We start from the raw sequence: 20,468 nt of genomic DNA on the forward strand, positions 1-20,468 counted from the left end.
TGAAAGTTAAAAAGTTTAAACAGGAAATATGCCTGAATACCTGGTCATTCTGCCTCTGTACAGAGAAGAACAAAAACGGTACATGCCAGGAAGACCAAGCATTTCCCCAGAACTGTGTTGAAGATATTTTCATTCTCTGGCACAATTTGTATAGCAATTTGACAGTGCAAGCAAGCAGAGCTAGGGCAGGGAGTGGAAACCAAACTCCGCGCATGAGGCAGCCTCCCTCGTTTCAAAGTGCATTTTATAATGCTATGGGACATCCTCTCTCTGCAGATCCACCGTACATTTCAGAAGCTAAGGGTACAGGTGTCCCCGTGGGACAAAAGGGGACACTGCAGTGTGAAGCCTCAGCAGTTCCCTCGGCAGAATTCCAGTGGTACAAGGATGACAGAAGGTAAACGCCCCACCTGCAGAAGGAGAAAGCTTTTCCTCTGGGTGTCTGACTTTAGATGGTTGCAAATGAACTCCTGTAAAATCCCCTCTGAATTCCTCCTACCTATACCAGAGAATAATATGCAAACAGGTCTTTCCTTGATATTAATAGATTTCAACTAGGTTTTTAATGTCACCATGCAGAATTATCGTTCGCCAATCAACAGGCCTGAATGATTATATTTCCTTAGGTAAGCAAAATTGCAAAGGAAAGTCTACCAGGAGCATTGTAAGGCCCCTAAATTTTTTATAGGCCAAGAAAATAACGTGTGCTGCCTGAAGCTATTTTTAACACATTCTCAGGCTTGCATTAAGGCGTTAGAAATGCTCACGGGGCTCTGGGAGTGGCTAACAAGTTAGCTGTAGCTGGCGGGTCTCCACATCCTTCCAGACGTGATCTGCAGTGGTGTATAAGAGTCCATGACCCAATTTAGCCCTCCCTTTGTGTCCAGATTATTCTTTCACTATAGAAGAAAAGAGAGGGGACTCTTCCCTTCCTTCCCTTTGTTGCAGCCATCATGGGGATATTTGTTGTGAGTTGCTGAAGATGATCATTTCGAGGAGTTATCAAGTGGCATGTCAGTGCAGGAGCAGCGGCTCAGCACAGCCAGGCAACACGGCAATTACTGTTATCTAAGAGCTATTTTGAGGTGGATGAACAACAAATAAATGTGCGAGAGCTGTCTGTGTTCATAACATTTTCATAAAAATGGGGGTAGGGTGCAGGGGAGGCAGAAAAACCCGGAGGTGTATGGGGTGGAAGAGGAGGAAGGCATGACTGAGGCTGAGAAAGGAAAACGACAGAGGGCAGTTCCAAGAGGGAGAGCGGGGCGAGAAATCCCAGGCCGGGAGGGAGCGAGCTGGTGCCCGCACCCCCCAGAACCTCTGCCTTCTTTCCCATGTGGCACCAAAAGCTCTTCCAGTCTCGGCATCAGTAACTGGCCTGCACTTAGAACCAGGTCACTTAGTCACAGATTCATTGTGTCTTATCATCAGCCTTCCAAATGAGAAGCAGTGGTTTTTGATTTTTAAGGACACATTTCAGCGGTGTTTGGTGAGATGTACTGTATTCATCCAGCCCGTTTTATAGATGAAAGTACTGAGGCAGAAGGCGGAAAAACAAACTGACAAAGAAATAAGGAATAGATCTGGCGTTCGCCCTTCCCTCAAGAATTCAGAATCAAGCAGAAAGAAGTGGCATTTTTCCAATAAATAAACATGGTTACCTTTCTTAGACAACTTGCCTTTCTTCCCCTGCCCAGCCCTTCTTATCATACTAAGAGGAAAACTGAAGCATGAAGGTCCCACATCAGAAAACCAAAACCACAACAAAACAAAAAAACTATCGAGCGCTGCAGGGTCAGTTCCTGAGCTTTCAATCGAATCGTCTAGGTCTTAGAGATGTCATCGATACATCCTGTTATCCTAATTCTTCATGGGACAGAAATAGGAACAAATTATAGGGGAAGGATCTGAGGATGTACAGAGGAAGGTAGAGCACAGCGGACAGCGGTGGCGGAAGGGAAGGGCATGCTCCCCCGCGTAGCCACTGCGGCAGGAGGGCAGCCATCCGTGCTGCCATCCCCCAGCAGGACAAGGGGAGATCGCGTCGCCAGGTGCTTTTCAGAGGGCCTGGCTCAGGAAGACTGCTTGCCTCCTTTGTCTGAGTTCTCGGGGCTCCTTCTTTTTTCCTCTTTCAATTGACTTTGGTCAGCTTTCCATTTTCACCTCATTCATTTATTTCCAGCATTCTCCCATTGAGCGGAGTTGTCTTTTCTCCTGGTACCTGGCTTGACAAGAACATCTCTGCCTCTGAGGTCCTTGTCACGTCGGTGACAATGTAATGTGTCACCAAGGCTGCCAGGCAACCTCTGACAAGCAGGTCTCTGGGGTCACATTGCTCTGCCTGGGTGGAGGACAGCTCTAACCCATCTCCCGTCTTCATGAGATGAGCAGACCTCCATGACAAATTAAAGGAGTCTACCTGGTGGGGACAGGCAGGTTTCTCAAAATTTAGGGTAGAAATCTTTTGGCAACATACTGATGCCAGTCAATGCATGCAGCTGTATCTTATCAATCCAGGGGAGAGGAAATGAAATGCTACGCTTAATAAGGGCCACATGCCCAGCAGGGACATTAGCCAATGAAAAGCCTACAGCTTCTTTAAGAAACTGAAGCCCAGTAGCAGTGCAGGATGCGGGGGTGTGTCATTCCAGGAGCTGCTGGTCCCCTTCCACTGTTTTTAGCTAAAGATATTTGGATCTGTCCAGCAGGAACCTGCCTCTGGTAAGTATCTCCCCACTACAGAGATGAAATCCAATTCACAGCATGGTTCTGATGTGAAGGCTTCCTCCCCATCCCAGGAATGTCTTCAGAAGGGCAGATGGGGTCAATACACTGACTAGCTCCCAGAAGCCTCCCGGTGGCTGGCATGTATAGACTTCTCTGGAGAGCACCCCCTAGAGGATGAATATTCACATAACAAGCTGGAAATACAAAAGGGGCTTCTGGCTGCACATCTGGACGCCTCATCCTGTTTAGGCAGTGTTAGCATTTTAATGAAGTCCATGGACTCCAGTCAGTGTATCGCCCCTAGCCTTTGAGAGAGGAAAGCTCCCAGAGGAAAATCCACATAATGAGAAATAAGGCAGGTCCCTCCCATCCAGCTTCTGACACTTGAAGACACACATCGGTGACAATGTAAGCCAGGACCTGTCTCTCTCTTCTGATCAAGGTTATTGTAAATTTGGGAGTGGAGAGAATCACTCCGTAACCCACTGAGACAAAGACATTGGGTGATGACAGAGCAGCTGCCGTTGATGCCAGAAACACAATGTGGCCCGGGGACAGGCAGGGGCCCTCTGTGTCTAACTCCACAGAGGTGCATTATAGTGAATAACATTAGATCGTCTACAAGGCGTTTTCTCATCGTTGTCTTGCTGGGCTCCACTTTCTCTGTCTTCCTCGAATACTGTCTTTCTGGGCTTGGTGACTCCAACACCAGCCACTTGCCCCAATCCACGTCCCCAAGCCTCTTCCAGTACGTGTCCACCCTGACATTCTTTACTCGCAGCCAGTCCTGCTCCAGCAGGCCCTGAGATCCTTCATTAAGAAGGGCTTTTTATCCCAATAATAAGTATCTTTCCTATAGGGTCGAATCGGCTTCTGGGCAAGGAATACAAACTGTTTCTGGGAAAGTAAAAGGTTGACTTAAAGCTCATTTTCTGACATAGGAAATTTCAGAGTTTTCAGAAGAAGAAAGCTGGCCTCACATTTCTGTTAGACCCACAGCTATAAGAGGAACTGCTCTAGCAACCTCCTAAGTCAGAGCAAATGGCCCTCCCAACCCCAACAGCAACTTTCCCCTTGCCCTCTCTCTGCCTCGTAACAGCATCCATGGCTCTAATAAGTATATCTAACGTTTGCCCACTCTCTGCCACTTCTTCAGTGGCTCCTATGACCAACACGAGCCCTTGTGGCATATTGGGCTGCCCTGATGGATTCCTCAGGGAGACCGGACTGGCCTTTCAGAGTCCCGTGATATGAAAATGATCCCTGATTATTTTCTCCTTTCACAGTCAAAAAATTAAGTATCATCTGTAGAATGCCTCAAGTACTCAAAAATTAAGTATCATCTTCAGAATGCTTAAGGAGAAATTTTGTTACCTAGGTGCTTGAAAAACCTTGTTTTTCCAAACCCCTCAGGCTGCCCTTCTCGTTGAAGCTCAAGTTTGCATTCTCATGGTTGTCACCACTGTCACCATTGCCGTCTTCATTACCACCATCATCAGAATCAAACAGGTCCACACTGGGGAGCACCAACTAAGAGAATAATTTTGTTCTGAATGTCACACAGCTGGCACGGTATATCCGTTGTGGTATGACTGACAGGTCCACAAAGCCAGTAGAAGAGGCTGCACCTGCCTTCAGAGAACTTCAGCACTGGTGCGGGGACATGGCACATGCGGACGGGGTGTCTCTAGGCACACTCATAAAAACAGAAACACAGCTAGCCTGGACATTGTGTGTGAGCTTATGGTGCGGTGGAGTGGGACAATCAGTGGCCATAGTGACGTCAGGAGGGGCCAAGTAGAAGACCTTTGATTGCAGTCTGGTCTTCCTGTGAGAGAAACATAACCATCCCCTTTTTTCTCCTTTTTTGTCTCTCGTTTGTCTCAGACTGATTGAAGGAAAGAAGGGGGTCAAAGTGGAAAATAGACCTTTCCTCTCGAAACTTATCTTCTTCAATGTCTCTGAACACGACTATGGGAACTACACTTGTGTGGCCTCCAACAAGTTGGGCCACACCAATGCCAGCATCACACTATTTGGTGAGACGGTGTCCTGAGCTGGGCCGTGAAGGGACAGCGTGTGTGAAGAGGGGACGGGTCACGTGGAGGGGAGGAGCTGGGAGGAGGGTGGGGAGTTAGGCAGGGGTAAGTGAAGAGAGTCAGATGGACTGCGAGGGGGACAGAGAGACAGAAAACTAGTGCGTGTATGAAAGTAAGTAGATATGGGGGGGAGAGGAAAATGAAAAAGATTGTTCGTGTTTCACTCTATAATGGGAAAAATACTGAGACTGGAGAAAAGGACTTTGGGAGGCTGAAAATGACATTTATTATTTTTTTTTCCTCAGTGATATCTCTTAAACTGACGATGGGGATTATAATTTGGTAAAATAGTTAAGAGCCCAAAGAGGGATGTTTACTGTTTTAATACTTTGTTCACTGGTTTAGCATAACATATACCCTTTTCTGAAACTTCCTGCAGCTACTGGGACATGAAGACGTCATCCCTTTATTACATATCTGGCTGCAGTATTGGTGCCAGAAGCAAGTACACAAGCTCCCTTGCAGACCCCCAGCCTCCTGCCTCTCTGTGAGCCTGTGTTCCCCACTGTTCCATCAGGTGGGACTCCAGGCATCCATCCATGGCTGCCGTCCCTTGGCGGATGCAGATCAGAGGCCACAGGATTAATTTCTGTTTGCCCTTTGGGCAAATCCCTCCATACCCCACCATGTTTCAAATCAGTTCTCCCAGTCCCCAATGTCAGCAAGCACTCTTGCACGTGGTGGGAGGACAGGGGAGAATGAGGCAGGCAATTGGCAAGAACATAAATTCCCTTATTCTGAGTACTCTCAGATAATCCCACAGCCACCAGGGCCCCAGCCTCACCCCTGCTCCATGCAGGGTTGTGCACTGCTCCGGTGTGCCACCTCTGCTTCCAAATCACATCCTCCCACCTTCTGCCCAGCACATAAAATAAAGTCCAGCTTTATCCAGACAGGTTGGGAAGGGGAAGGCTGCCCTTGATCCTGGAGCTGGCAGCTCAGAAGGGGCAGAGCTGTGATTAGAGTGATTGATCTGTCTGGCATCTGTCACTCAGGGATGGTTCTAAGTGCCCCTCACATTTATCAGGCCTTTTCGGCTTTCTGGCAGGTATCTGTCTGTAGGACAAGAGGGCCAGGACTAGAAAGGAACGCCCCCCGTGTCCCTCGCCTCGCAAGCCTCAGGCTCTCCCGCACCTTCCTCTCCACCTCCTCCCAAGTCCTGCCTCCTCCCAGAACACTCCTCCCTGTCGCAGAGTCTTCCTCCTGCTCTGACCTCTTCTCTCTTCTGATCTGGACGCATGAAATGGCTTTGCCACCAGCTTTGTCACTACCGTCTGATTCCCTGACCTCTTCCCCTTAAGCCATCTCAAGAGGAGAATAGGGAAAAGCAGAAAACTTTTTTTAAGAGTGAAATAGCTGGTGTTCGTGACAGTGAAGCATGTGTTATAAATAGGCTCTTTTCAGCAGTCCCAGGCATGGCAATTAGACCTCCCGTTTCCCCCCAGCCACCCTCCCCATCGCCCGGGAATGTCAGCATTCACCCTGTGCATCCTGCCAGCTCTCTACAGTCCAGAGTACTCTAAATACAAAGCACACTGAAAGGGATAGTATGTATTCAAATGAGTTTAAGTGGAGCTCATGCGGGGATGTTCTTTAATGCAGGAGGTCTCAGAGCCTTAGCATGCTAAATCTCTAAGAGCGAGATAAAGTTTGCAGCATTTTCCAAATGTGGTCAATCAGAAACCAGTTCAGTTATTCAGTCTCAGTTGAAAGGCCGTTCCTGAGAAGCCCATCACAGAAATGCTGCACGGGTGCCCCAGCTCCGTGGAGCTAGTAAAATCCCAACAATGTGTGAGACAAGAGTTTCCAACCGACTGGCTCCAGCCAAGGCTAGTCCAGATGTTATCGTGGCTCCTCAGCTCATTACAGAGGCTCACCGTCGATGAGGCCTTTTGACAAATACAAATTCATTGGGGGATTTTCCATTAAGGGCAGATTGGAAAGCAATGTTTACTTTATGTCAATATACAAACGTCTAGGTGAACTTCTTTGTCCTATAGCATTACAGAAAGCCAGCTCCATTATCATTATTTTGCCATCAACTTGTGCATAAACTGAACCCCCTCTCCATGCATCCTAGACATTAAAAACTGAGAAATTCTGATGCAGGAGACTCGCAAGGTCAGTATCTTTGGGAGTACTTAAGCCAAATAGGGATAGGGTAGTCCTTCCCATCACAAACCAACAGGGCTCTGAGCACCTGATCTCTAAGACTGCAGGACCTGCAGGAGACTCTGAGAGTTCTGTTCCCATACTCTTGACTCATGTGGTTCCAGGGGATCTTGTTTCTACCACGGTGCCATGGGGTCAGAAATTCCTGAACCTCACCTCCCAAGGTGAATCAATAGGATTGGGGATGTGAGCGTGACACCTCATCTGGAAAGGGGATTTTGTCCTTGGTTATCAGACCAGTACCCCAGCCCAGCACAAACTAAGAGTGAAGGCATCTGCACTGGAAAATGTAGGGAGTGGCCACCTCTGTACTTCCTAACATTGCATCCAAGTACAGAAACATGAAGCATTTAATGTTTCTCTTGCTGCACCTCATCCTACCATCTTTCGTTTGTGTGTCTTCTTTGATTTATCCATTCCTCCAGCAATGTTTGTAAGGGGCAGTATACAAACTATATATGACAAATATATAGCTACTGTATATAATATATGTGTTTGTTTTCATTTTTCTCTCCTGTGTGTCCCTCACCCGATTTAGAACTAAATGAGCCCACAAGCTCAGCTTTGTTGCAAGGTCAGTATCCTCCTTGCTGTCTGTTTCCCTCCCCTCTCCTCTAACCCAGCACCCTGTTTCCCCCTGCTTTCCCCGCTGTGCATTACCGGAGGCTCCTGTCTGTAAAGTTGCTTAGCAGAAGGCTGCTCTGTGGAAGGCTATTTAATGCAGTCACTGGGAGCTGGTGAAACTCCAGGGAGAGCTCCCTTTTCTCTGTTGGTCCCTTGCCCACACTTCCCCAGGAAGGCTGGGAGGAGAAAGAAGAACATGTCATTAAAATCTCAAAGCCCAGAGATCAGCAGGAGGACAAGAGGCTAAGAGAGTGACTCTGAACCCACAGGAAGACAACTCCAGCCAACTGAGCAGTTTTCATAACAAGAGTCAGCCCCAGAGTCAGACGCCATGTAGTGATGACTCACAGTCTCCATCAGATGCATCCACTGGTCCACACGGGGTGCTCCAAGAGAGGAAGGCAGGCACTGTGTGGTGTGCAAGGTTGCCCACAGCGGTGCTCTTGAGGGGTCGCCTCTGGGTTCTAGTTTAGAGTGACGGTTGGTAGGTGTCTGTAGGGGCAAGTCACTAAACTTTACTTAGACTCCATTTGCTCTTCTATAAAATGTAACTGATCTGCCTTACCTGCGTCACCGAGTCGTTCCAGCTGAGAAAGCATGTTTAAAAGGCTTTGCACACTGTTAGGTGCATTTTGGATCTCCAGATGTGAGCCAAAAGGCAGGGGCTCCTCTCAGTGCAATGTCACAGGTTCATTAAACTCATTGCTCAACCCTGCTCCCCAGACCTCTGCATCCACCACACCAAGCCCTTTTGCATGCCCAGCTCTGGCCTCTCTGGCCTCTCTGCACATCTTCCAAGTCTCTCGACATCCACTAGCCTAGTGTGAGGGATTCACTGAGGCCGTGATGGAGCACGTGGGCCCAGTGACAGCATGAAACGTGTGCCCTGTGTGCTGCTGTCTCCTGCAGACGGCACCCGCCACAGCCCTGGCCAGACCCCAGCCCAGCAGGAAGGCAGCTGCGGAGACAGTGAGAGACAGGCTTCCCCACCTTCTACCCCAACCCCGGCCTCCCTCTTCCCACCTCACCCACAGCCGTCCTGTTCATCCATTCTGGCTGTGCAAACTGTCATCCGCCGGAGGGTGGCATTCGACTTGGGAGGTGGAGGAGGAGAGAGAAAGCAATGAATTATACCGCGAGCCATTTGACAGACGAGGAGTAATACTTTTATCATGAAGAGTCAGGCCTGCATTATTCACCTTAGTGACGTGTAGTACCAGGGTGAAGAGCCATGAAACAAAGAAACAGAGGAAAAGTGAAGTCAATGGAAGTACTCAGATGTGACATAGGATTCAACTTGTGTTTACTGAACCCCTTGTGAGGTGCAGGCACAGATCTAAAGTAGATTGCATGAGGAAGGGGGCCAGCATAGGTGGTAATGGGAAGTGAGAGAGACCGGAGCTAAGACAGATGATGGTAGGCAGGTACTTTCAGAAGGTGCTGAGCAAATCCGACCGCTGCAATCTTCACTCTGAGAGGAAATAGGAGCTTTTACAACTCAGGTAGCAGTTTCTAACAAGCTAGCATTCAATTAAAGGCGTACCCGGCCGATAGAGGGGACATCTCCCACACCAAAGCCAACAACAAAACCAACCAGAAACAAAATGAAACACGCAGATCAGGTCACCTGGTCTCTGGGCCTGGGGCTGGGAGCAGGAGGCTTTCTGGTCAGGCTCCACCTGCTGAGACAAAGCTGGGCTGCCCCACTCCCCCTTTTATGAACTGATGAGATGGGGTGACAGGATCCCTCTGCCAGCTTTCTACTCTGATTCTCTGGATGTGCTTTGCCCATCACTCCAGCAACCTTCTCATTGGTAGCTGGGGACTGGGGCAGGGCAGCAGTTGTGCATTGCAGATTGGAATATTCTGACAGCTGGATTCATGTGGTCTGCAGCATAGCTGCTAAAGTCTTTTGTACAACCGGAAATATTTTTGAGGATCAGACCTTGCACCTGGGCACATTTGCCTCATTCATCTGATTTCACTCTTCTCTCTCCTTTGCTAGTCTCCAACAGAATAGAGAGCTACCTATTTTCCCAGGGAATACGCCCAAGTTATGTTCATCTTATCTCAAAAATACCAGGAAATATTTATACAAATGCATGGATTTCCACTGACAGGGAACACTTGGCTTTAAGAGAAGTTCAAAGCTATTTTGCTAACCAATATCTGGATGGGCTCGTAGGATTTCGATAAGAGAATTTCATTCCTCCTCAGCATTTTCTGCTACACTGAAGTATTTCCTGCTTCCCTTTTGCAAACACAACAGATTGCATGTCACCCTCTCGTATTAATATTTGGTGGTGCAGGACTCCCGCAGTGATAAATAAGGACTCAGGATGTGCCACCATCCCTCATGGAACTTCTTCATGGGCAAGCTCAGCAGCTCCATGGCCGTTCATTTCCCGTCCACTGCCCTTCGTCTTCTATCTCCTAGGCATTAAGTCAGATCCGATGGTATCAGTAAGCTGGGACAGGTTGGCTGATTAATGTCTATGAACCTCACAGTGGCCATGAAACCAATTTATTAAAGAACGAGAGACTAAAGTAAACTGTGTGTATAAAAAAGAAACAATTGCAGCAGAAGAGATGATCAGTTCTTCCCTGCCAAGCATTAAAGACAGTTAATTAGGCCAAACCACCCAGCAGTAAGTGTTTCTATGGCATATGTGTGTCTAAATAAGAGAAGGTGCAAAAAAAAAAAAAAAAAATGTCCTCACCCTCTTTCTAGAAGGTTTGCATATCCATCCTCACATGAAACCAGCCCTCCTCTGCCCATTAGAATCTGCCAGCCACAATGTGCTTACTGGGGTGCTTGGATTCAGCTACAAATATTGGTTGTGCTGGCAAAAAGATCGCTTTGTGGATTAAGCAGAGACATTGAACATTGTCTTGGAGACTTGGCATAGGGGTGAGTCTATTCTTTTTTTTTTTTTTTTTTTCCTCTTTTTCTTTTCTTTCTCCCTCCCTTCTTACTTTCTTCTTTCCTTCCTTCCTTCTTCACTCCCTTCTTTCCTTTCTTTTCTTTTTCTTCCTTTTTAGCATAGTTTCCCACTCTGCCTGGCTTCTTGTTAATATCATTAACAAATAGAACAATTAAATTTCAGTGATGGTCTTGGTGAGGAAAGCGCATGCTTGGATTTTCTGGAGTTGTTTGTTTTTTTTTTGATAGCCAAGGTGTCACTCAAAGACTTGAGCTTATGGGCAGCACTGGCTTTGGAGGCTTAAGCAAGGTGCCTATTCTGGAAGCTGGACCAACACGTGCTGGACAATAGCATGTCAGGCCTGGCTAAGGACAGCGTCAACATTTCTACATCTCTTCTTAGTACCAAAGCAAATGAGATGGGCTGGGGTGCAGCTAGATGTGTTTAGAGTAAATGTAAACAATATGTTGGCTGCAATTCCAGCTCACTAGGGTGGATTGAAAGCAGGGTGGAAGGACGCTGTAGTTAACCCGAAGGGTTGAAACACTGGCACCTAGAAAAGGCCGGCACAGAGCTCTTGCTAAGTTCAGGAATGAATGTCAAATTGTGCTTTACCTATGTGGACGCATAGAGCTGACACATAGAGTTGACTTTCTTGCCCGTTGAAGATTCAGAGAAAAAAATAGCTGGATGTGAACAATTAAGCTGAGGTTGTTTTCAGACCTTTGTCTTACAGAATATGTCTCCTGCTGTCTAGAGCAGGAGCTCGTGCTTTCAATGCACTTGTCTTTCTGACAGTCCCAACTGCCAAATGGAGTCCTTCCCAGTGTCCTTCCTCCAGCGTGGTCTGAACCTGCACCCACCATCACTCTGTGGACCACCCTTCCGCAAACATCCCTTATATTTGCATTGCTGGTGGTTTGGGGTAAAAGTCGTATGGCTGCTTTGTTTCTCCAAGTCTTTCCTCACACTGCCCTTCCTCCCTTCATCACCCTTCTTCTTCCACAGAGAGACTCATAAGTCAGAGCTACCTGAACGCGACAATTCATGAAGATAGCCCTTCCATAACTTCTGGATTGGTCTCTAGGGCCCAGTGAGTGCTCCAAGGGACTCTTCTTGCTGAACACACAGAAGCATGGTGTCGTCGCTGCCAGCTCTTTTCTACCATTCTGGTTTTACATCAGATCGTCCTTCAAGCACAAAACGTGTGATTTGTCCCTCACATTTTTATGTCTTCAGGGTGGCTCCTTAGGGTTGCTAATGTCCACTTAAATCAAGAGGGACATCATATGTCAGGTGTCTTTCAAGAACAGGTTGAGGGCTTGAATGCACAGGTATGCATTCATCTGACTTTGAGCGAATGTTTCAGTTGAGTTTAGGATGAGTCATAACTAGATTGTCTTTCTTTCTATAGTTGATGACCTTTGCTCAGACAGCATAGACTGTGAAGGAGGTATCACTTTGGTGGTAAAGGCTTTAATGACATTTCCACTCTGTCTGTATCCAGGGTGAACAACTGCAGAGGCCTGTAGCTAACAAGGGAAGCAAAAGAGTAGACGTCATTACAAATTTAGGCCAGAGAAGACATCTACTATGAGCAGAAGTGGTGGGGAGGTTCTGCGGATCATTCTGAGAGCTGGAACCTGGTGAAATGTGGATCTTACATGGTCTAGTCTGTGGAGAGGAGCTAGCATCCCAGCATTTCTACAGGGAAGTCCCAGCAAGAGTGACATGGCAGCTTCGGGTTGCCCCATAGAGATGAAGCCCTGTGGGGCTGGCTTGCTATTTTCTGACTCTTCAGGAGAAGTCAAAGAGCAAAGGCCTGGGCTCCTCTGGCATGTGAGAGCCAACTCACCCATGTTTCTAAAAGGTGCAGCTAAATGCAGGTCATACTTCTCTGTTTCAGACATAGCATGGGCACTGACATTCAAATGGCTATAGTATAAATCCATCTGTATTAGCCAAATTATACTTAAGGCCTACAGACTCCACAACTAATTAGGAGATAGTCTGAGGACCAAAGGAGAAAAGTTGTTCTTCCAATACTAGGCTTTGCATCAGTCTGTGGTGCAGTCTGACAGTCATTCATAACCTCTCCCAGCCCCAAACTCAGCTTTTGTGGCAACTGGCTGACCCAGAAAACCATCAGGGTCCCTTCTGAGGATTTGTCTGCTGTCAGGACAAGAGGGGACTAGTGTAAGAGGCCCAGGTATGCTCCTGGGCCAGGAGCAGGCTCCTTCCCGAAACTGCATGAGGGCAAAGCGAGGGCCTCCGACTGTTTTCTCCCTTAACGGCGGCTTGTTTTTCATTTCTTGTAGAAGTGAAAACTACAGCCCTGACCCCTTGGAAAGGTCGGTATGTTTATTTTCCAGCAGCTGCTGCCTTGGTGGGGATGTGCAGTGTAAAACTCTTTGCCTTCCTCCAAGATGCCTTCTTTTCTAAGCTAACCCCAGCAAGCAGCCCAGAGGGATCCCTCCCCTGACCTTGAGCCGTCTCTGTGTCAATTTAGATTAACCCTGTCCCCAAGGACATCCCGTCCTCCTAGGTAGCTTCCACTTACAGAAGTCTAACTTCTCTTTGCTGGCGGCACTAATGAGCACCTGTCAGTGCCTAGAATAGCCCAGCTCTGGGCTCCTGCACCAGGCTGCCTCTCTCCTTGCACACGACGCCCTCACAAGATGATCTTCCTAGACTTTGGCCTTGCATGCTGCCTTTGCTTGCCCCATCTCACTCTCTCTCTCCCCCCTCCTTTAACTCAGAGCTGGAGGTGGCAGGAGGGAGGGGAGTTGGGAGGAAAGGGGAGGTTCTTGGGTGAGTCACTTGACTACAAATAAAATGCATCTTATTTGAGGCTTTCATTCCTGCCAGATGTTTCCGATGGATAATTGACACTCATCACAGCTCTCTGGGACCCTAACTGTCCTGGTAATTAGTCTCTTTAGGCTTCCACAGCTCTCTGATGAGATGGAGGCAATAAAGGCATCCAATGTGGAGCAGAGGCGTGGCTGGATGGGGGAACAGAGACTCATCTGTGTGGCCTGTGTCACCAGGCAGATGGGCTGAAATGTCACCCTGGCCAGACCGGCTCTGAGAGGGCCTTGTGCCCAGGACGCTGTGATCATGGCTGCCTGGACAGAAGGTCTTCGTGTCGTGGCGTGCACTCATTGTGGGCTGGCCCGTGTGGGGCAGGCCAGCCGCATTCTGCAGTCCCACCTTCCCAGTGCCCAGCTGGGGCAGCCCTGTGGCCTTGCTGCCTCTTCTCTTTGTTCTCTGAAGATGCATGAGTTACACGAAGAGGTAGCTCTGAGGTAGGAGGAAGAAAATTGCATTTGGAGACAGAAGTCAAGGGACCTCGGGAAGGTCACTTAAACTCTCGGAACTTAAGTTTCCACATAGGAGAAAGGGAGATAGTAGTCCTCATTTCCTACGTGAATGCCACCGACATGCTGTGATACCTGTCCAGCTGCAAACTCGCTATCTGAAGTCCTAATCCACATGGCTTCTGTGGGGACATCTGCTCAGGCACAGGAATTTTCACTGACTTTTATCAGATGTAATTGAAGTAAAGGAGGATGGGGATTTGGAAGAGGTAATTGAGGTAAAGCAGAAGGAAAGGTAGGAAGAGTTTTTTTGTTTTGTATTTGGTTTGGTTTATTTTAGTTTTGTTTTGTTTTGCGAAGTATAATCTTAAGAGAAAGAAAAACACAAAGACAAAGTAAACATGGACATGACAGCATGAACCAGTGTTCCGTCCTTCCTTCAACAAACTTTTATTAAGCACCTGCCATGGTCCAGGGAGACACAGACGCTGCCCTTAAGGAGCTTCCAGCATAGAGGAGGAAATACATACGTTAGGCAAATGCAGAGAATTATAATACAGGGCAATGAGTATTTTAATAGCAGGATATGTGTGGTGCTGAGCAAGCAAACCTGAGCAAGTCCAGGAAGGCTGCCTGGAGGAGGTGACTGAGGCTGAAACAGAAGCTGGAACAAGGAATGGGAGTGAGATGGATGAAGAACATTTCAGGCAGAGGGGTGGAGTGTGTGAGGGTGGGGAAAAAGAATACAGCTAGAGGGTGCCTGCATGCGCGCATGTGTGTCTGTGTGAATGCACGTGCCTGTGTTACACAGGGTGGGAGACACTGAGAAGGTGCAGCAGGAAGAGTCTAGGAGGCAGCTAGCAGGCAGCTTGTGAAATGTAGTGCATGTTCCACCAAGAAGTTGGGATTTTTGTTAAGGATGGAGTATTCAAATAGATCAGTAGCATGATAAGTTTGGAAGTGTAGGAACATTACCCAGGAATAAGCATAAAGAATAATTCAAAGGGTCAAGGCTGCCGGTGGCAAGGTGCAGTTTGTGAGCTGTTTGGGAACTGAAAAGTGAGATGATGCAGGCTGTCTCCTTTGAGAAGTGGGGGGTGGTCCCTTGCCTCAGGGGCTATCCCTGTTCCTTCTCCTTCTGTCCAGCTTTGCCAAGATCAGGTTTCCTAGATGTGCCGAAGAGACAGACGGGGTCATGGGAGGCGAGATAGTGTGTGTGTGTCGGGGGGGCAACAGGCAGGCTGGACATGGTCACCCGCAGACATTCCAGCCCCTCCTCGGGCCTGAGTAGGAGGCCCAGCAGAAGGCCCTGAGCCGTTCTAGGACATGCTGCAAGCACGAGTATGCGCTGTCAGGCTCTCGGTGGCCTTCTTCTGTCTTCTGTAGGAACAGTTTTCTGACACAGTGGGTCGGGACCCGGCCCTCCAGGCTCTCTGTGGTGCTTCCCAGCAGGCAGCAGAGCCACAAAGGAACTGTGAGGGACATAGCAATGAGACCTACCACGGGTTACCAGAGCAGCACCTGGCAAAGCCGCTGGGCCATTGTGATGCTCCACAGGAGGCATGTGCCAGCTCATGGCGCCTCCCCAGCAGCACAGTCCCCAGCCTGCAAACAAGGTTTCCAGCCTTTTCTCACATGGTGACCAAGCCAGGCCTCTGCTGGACTGTATACCTGGCTGTGTCCTCCCTGGAGAGTTCCGCAGGCTGGTCAGCCCTGGAAGGAGCAATGCAGGAGAGGAGAGAGCATCCAAATGCAGGGAATGGTGTTTGTTCCCCATGAATTTACCACACGGCATCTTCCTAGCCAGGGACAGGGAGCAGGCAGGGAGGAGGTGGTGGGAGGGCGTAGGAATGAATGGGGTGTGGGCTTCAAAGCTGTGTGTGTGTGTGTTCAGGGTAGCGACAGGATGAGAGGGAAAAAGAGCTGTGTGCTGACAGCTGTGTGCCCTGCAGGAGCGGAGTGTGTGAGTTGCAGGACGACTTTGGAATCATCCTGTGCAATGCACACACGTGCAGATGGAATGTGAGCACTAACTCTGCCTAGGAGAAGCATGGAACTCAGCTCCCAGCAGGCCAGTGGAACTCAGAAACAACCTGCATGTTAGAGTCCTCAGCCTCAGGCACACGAAGGGTCTTGGAAGGAAGGGTCTTAGAATGGTCCAGTCAGGAAGGACTTCCTCAGAGGAGAGACACATAACCTCTCACTCTTGAAGGGCCCAGGGAGCAGCTTCTCTCCTTTGGTTCCAAAGAATGTGCTGTATAGACAGCAGAACTCCTGATGGTGGCTTATAGAAACAGAGCAGTTAGATTCTAGAAGACACGACCAATTAGCAATTGATCCTAAAGGACAAGCCTCTCTGCAGTTGAAATGTCATTCTCGGTAGCTGACAGGAATGCTTCTTTGTCACCCTTGTCCCAGCATAGATGCCTTCAGTTTTGTATTGCCCAGCAGGTCCCCTCCCTGCAGGGTAGGGAGCAGAATAGCTATTCCTGGGGCTTCTCCGCTCAGGGACTTGCACTGCCAGGAAATTCTGGCCTTGGAAGGACTATAAACCAGACATCACAGAAGCATGAGGGTGGACGACTTGTTGTATATCAAACTTGTGACTATCAGAGGTGTATCCCAGAGGGCTAAGAAATAAAATCATATGTACAGTGCCTCCAGGCCAGGAGTTCTAGGACTTGATGGAATAATCCCATATGAGATCAAGAAGCCTGATTTGATTCCAATCTGCTTTAGCTAGAATTGTCTCCAATGCTGAGCATCCAAGTCAGGCGAGCAGGCTCTGGCTTTGTTCTTTATTCCCGACCTTGTGTGGACATGAACTTAGTGAGGCCACGAGTCTTAAATACCTCCATTAAATTCCATGCAAATAGCATGCCAGAGCAGGTCCAATCTGAGAGGGTGCCCTGGTTCCTTAGGTATCTAATTCATCTGGGCATCCAAACTCAGGTACTGTTCGTGAATCATATCTCCATCTGTTAAGGGGTTCTTGGCCACAAGGGCTGCAGTAGCTGGAAAGCTCGTTTCAAAACAATAGGAAAGATGCTGGGAATTTCATGCCCTTGTAGTTCTCTTGCCTCCTGTGTTTTGCTCCATCTCAGAGTTTCTGTTCGCAGGCCAGGTTGCTGTGTGCCTCACAGGGAAATACACCTCTATCTCCTACCCGCAGATGTACAGTGGGGCAGGTTCCACAGCTCAGTGTCCAGTACCTCTCCAGTTACATCCACATACACAGCCAAGACCTCCTGTTTCTTTAGTTGATCCTACCTTACACTTCACATGGGCTGGTTTTGGCCTTTCAGGCACATGATACTTGAGCTTTGCTGTTACCTCATCCAGATGGGGAAGAGCCCAGTGCTCCAGGTGGAACCCCAGCACCCTGCCCTGAGATAGAGTGAATGACCAAATGGACTGTAGCTGATGCAGCAGTAGCAGCAGGCAGACAGATTGCTAAGTCCAACAGGTCCTTTCCTGAAAAACAGGTTGAGCAGCTGGAGGGTTATGTGCAGGCTTCAGGCAGGCAGTGCTCAGAAGTGGTTGGGTGATCGTGCAGACAAGGCTGGGTCTCACTTTACTGAGGCTCTATGTAGGATATTAATTAGCTTGCCACCTTCTTGAATTTGACCCTAAGCATGGCCTTAGCATGTTACGGATGCAGTAAAGGGATAATGGCCACCAGGACACTTTGACCTGAGCCTCATGTTCTCTTTTTGCAAGGGGAAGCTTCCCTTTATATAGTGTGCATCCTTGGATCAAAGCCATAGAAAGTTCATTTCTAATGCTGGAGATGAAACGCCTTAGAGGACTGCCTCCCCAGGGCAAGGCCTGATGGCAGCAGACCAGGCCATTTGTCCAGGAGGCCCATGACGAGTGTGTTCTCTCTACAGGCCCCGGCGTGGTCAGCGAGGTGAGCAACGGCACGTTGAGGAGGGCGGGCTGCATCTGGCTGCTCCCTCTTCTGGTCTTGCACCTGCTCCTCAAATTTTGATGTGAGTGTCACTTCCCCACCGGGGACAGCTGCCGCCCCCGCACCACCCACACAACAGCAACGGCAACACCGACAGCAACAAATACGACATGTTCCAACGAAATTTGGAGACACAAAGCCTAATGGGACAGAAATTCGAGGGAGGGGAACCAAGAATACTTTGGGGGAAAAAAAGAGTCTAAAAAAGGAAATTGAAAATTGCCTTGCAGAGATTTAGTCACAGCTGAGTTTTCTTTCCTTTCCCAAATGGGAAGAACGCACACCTGGCTTGGACCAACCCGCAAGCTGCATTGTGTGACCTCTGATGCCAGCGTGGGCGAGGGCTCCGCCACCTGCCCACTGAAGTGCCCCCACCACGGAACATTCTTAAGTCGTCCATCCCAAATACAATCAGTCAATAGAGATGAACATAGAGTGAGACGTGCGGGCCCAGAGGTGCCACTGCAGGCCCTTGGGAGACTGTGCCACCATTGTGTGTGTTATGAGATGTGAAAGTAAAAAGTACAGCAAGAAAAAGGAAACAAAACAGGACAGCCCAACAGCAACAACAATCCCACATGACAGTCACAAAAGATATTGTTACACTTCTTCTTTTTTTTTTTTTTTTTTTTTTTTCATTTTACTACATGGACATCATGGATAATAAGGGATTCTGATTCATTATTAATTTTATTAATTATATTTTCTGATATGAGTCTAGAACTTAGTGCAAAAACAAGACAAAACTAAAAAACACACAAATGAAAGGGGTGAAGAGAAGTATGTTTGTTAAACCTTAAAAATGAATAGTGTACTTCTTAACTGGGTTTACAACTGGTGGACCACACACCGGGCATTAACCGCCCTGTGAGGATCTGGCATTTCCACCAGACGGTACATCCAATTTAACTGACATCTCCACCAGCACGACGGTTGCTCCCTGTTCTGGCATTTCATGCAGACGGTACTGTGCTATCCACATGCTGTCTAGAGATGGAAGGGTGATCTGCACTGTGTCTTGGGTTTGCTGGCTATCCTTCTTTTGATGACATATATTATACAGTATATATATACATATATTTTTTTTGTTAGAGTTCTAGCCATTTTATTTCTCAGCAGGGTCCTCTCTCAGACATTACTGCATGCTGTATATGGCGTTAGCTGTGTGTTGATCTAAAAGATGATAGAGTTTACTGGTAATTGTGTAATCAGCTCCTGCCTTTTTATTTTCTTGGGTTATTTACATGTCAGAGACATTTATAAAAAGTGAAAAAGAAAAAAAAAAAAAAAAACTAATACCAGGCGCAGCGTCTTTCCAGGTGTGGCTCTCCGAGCGCAAGGCCGTGCCACCGGCCAGGCCTCCCCAGCACGCCCCGCGCATTAACAGACAGCAAGCGACTGAACAGACTAAACCGTCAGTAACACTTGCTTTAGCCCATTGTGGGAATCTCTGATGCCTTTGTGACCACTGGAGAATTTAGTCCTCTTGGTTTATTTTATTTAATTTCCCACCTTTGTGTGAGTGTGTATGAAAGAGAAGAAAACGCAGTTTTTAGGTAACCTTTTCTTTCCTCCCCTGAAGTCTGGGAACCTGAAGAGAGGGCTCGGGGAGGGTCCTGGATGTGATGAGGGAAAGTGGGGTTGGGGGATAGGGGAGGGAGGGGTTGTCTCTGACTTGACATTAAAAAGTGTTCCGTGTCCCTCTCACCTGGTGTCGCACTCCTTCTGCAGCGGGAGAAGGCAGCAGAGCCTCCTGGCTCAGGTTTGAAGAACAGGGAGGGGGACGGACCGTAGACCCCTCCTGGGTGGCGCGTCTTTCTGCAGGAGTGCTCTGATGACAAACAGAAGGGTCATCCTTCGCACAGAAGCAAGATCGGGTGGGTCCGATCAGGGCTGCATCTTCAATGTCTGCAGGAGGCCCTGGCTGCGGCCACCAGTGTCCCGCTTGTGTTCCAGACAGCTTACCTCATAATGTGGGAAAAATGAAAAGTCCAGGTAGGGATCAGGCTTTTAGGTCTGATTATTTCTGGAAGGCAGTAAAGCTTGAAACACTGTGGTATTAAATAATCCCAATCCCAAATCCCATCGACCAGAGTTTTGGAGACTCTTCCCTTCATGCCTGCACCCCCTGAACCTCACCACTAGCCACAAATTAAGAGGAAAGGTAAATTTAAATACAAAATAATATTCACATGATTCTAACTTGGTCTGATTGATTCTGGGAATTAAATAAGTAGCTGAAGATTCATTGAGCAACAGAAAAGAGGTCCAATCACTGTACATGAGTCTTCAGGGGTCAGTTCCACCTGGGAAGAGACAGGAGCATTTGGAAAGGAAAAATGTCATTTCCCACTGGTACCAGCGAAACTGAGAAAAGATTATTGACTTCACCTTTCTGTGTACCCTTCTGCCAGATACCCCAACTTCTTCCTGGCAGCAGGGTCTGGAATAGTCTGGCCAAGCCTCACAGATCTTGGCTCCACTGGTGTTACGCCTCCCTGTGTTTCTGAACTGCTGAAGGTGGGGGGATCTCGGTCTCTCTAATGAAAGTGAATAGGCGAGATTAACTAGCTCTCACATGTGCAGCACTTCTGTAGACACTGGCCAAAGGATTTCGATGCAGATCATGGCT

General features: G+C 48.2%; 1 protein-coding gene across 5 annotated transcripts in view; it reads left to right on the forward strand.

Moving 5' to 3' along the window:
• The window catches only part of NTM (neurotrimin), a 387,328-nt gene extending 369,471 nt beyond the window's left edge, over nucleotides 1-17,857 (forward strand). For 2 of the 5 annotated variants that reach the window (XM_063093473.1, XM_063093472.1), the window contains 3 exons: nucleotides 277-397; nucleotides 4,615-4,766; nucleotides 17,757-17,857. In XM_063093473.1, coding sequence (XP_062949543.1) covers nucleotides 277-397; nucleotides 4,615-4,766; nucleotides 17,757-17,857 — 374 coding nt within the window. Of the gene's footprint in view, nucleotides 1-276; nucleotides 398-4,614; nucleotides 4,767-7,536; nucleotides 7,573-12,864; nucleotides 12,898-17,756 lie in introns of all 5 variants that reach the window. The other 3 variants (XM_063093469.1, XM_063093470.1, XM_063093471.1) reach the window with 3 other exon arrangements.
• Nucleotides 17,858-20,468: the final 2,611 nt, after the last annotated feature.

This window comes from Cynocephalus volans, chromosome 4 (assembly GCF_027409185.1).
Source record: "Cynocephalus volans isolate mCynVol1 chromosome 4, mCynVol1.pri, whole genome shotgun sequence".
Taxonomy (NCBI): domain Eukaryota; kingdom Metazoa; phylum Chordata; class Mammalia; order Dermoptera; family Cynocephalidae; genus Cynocephalus; species Cynocephalus volans.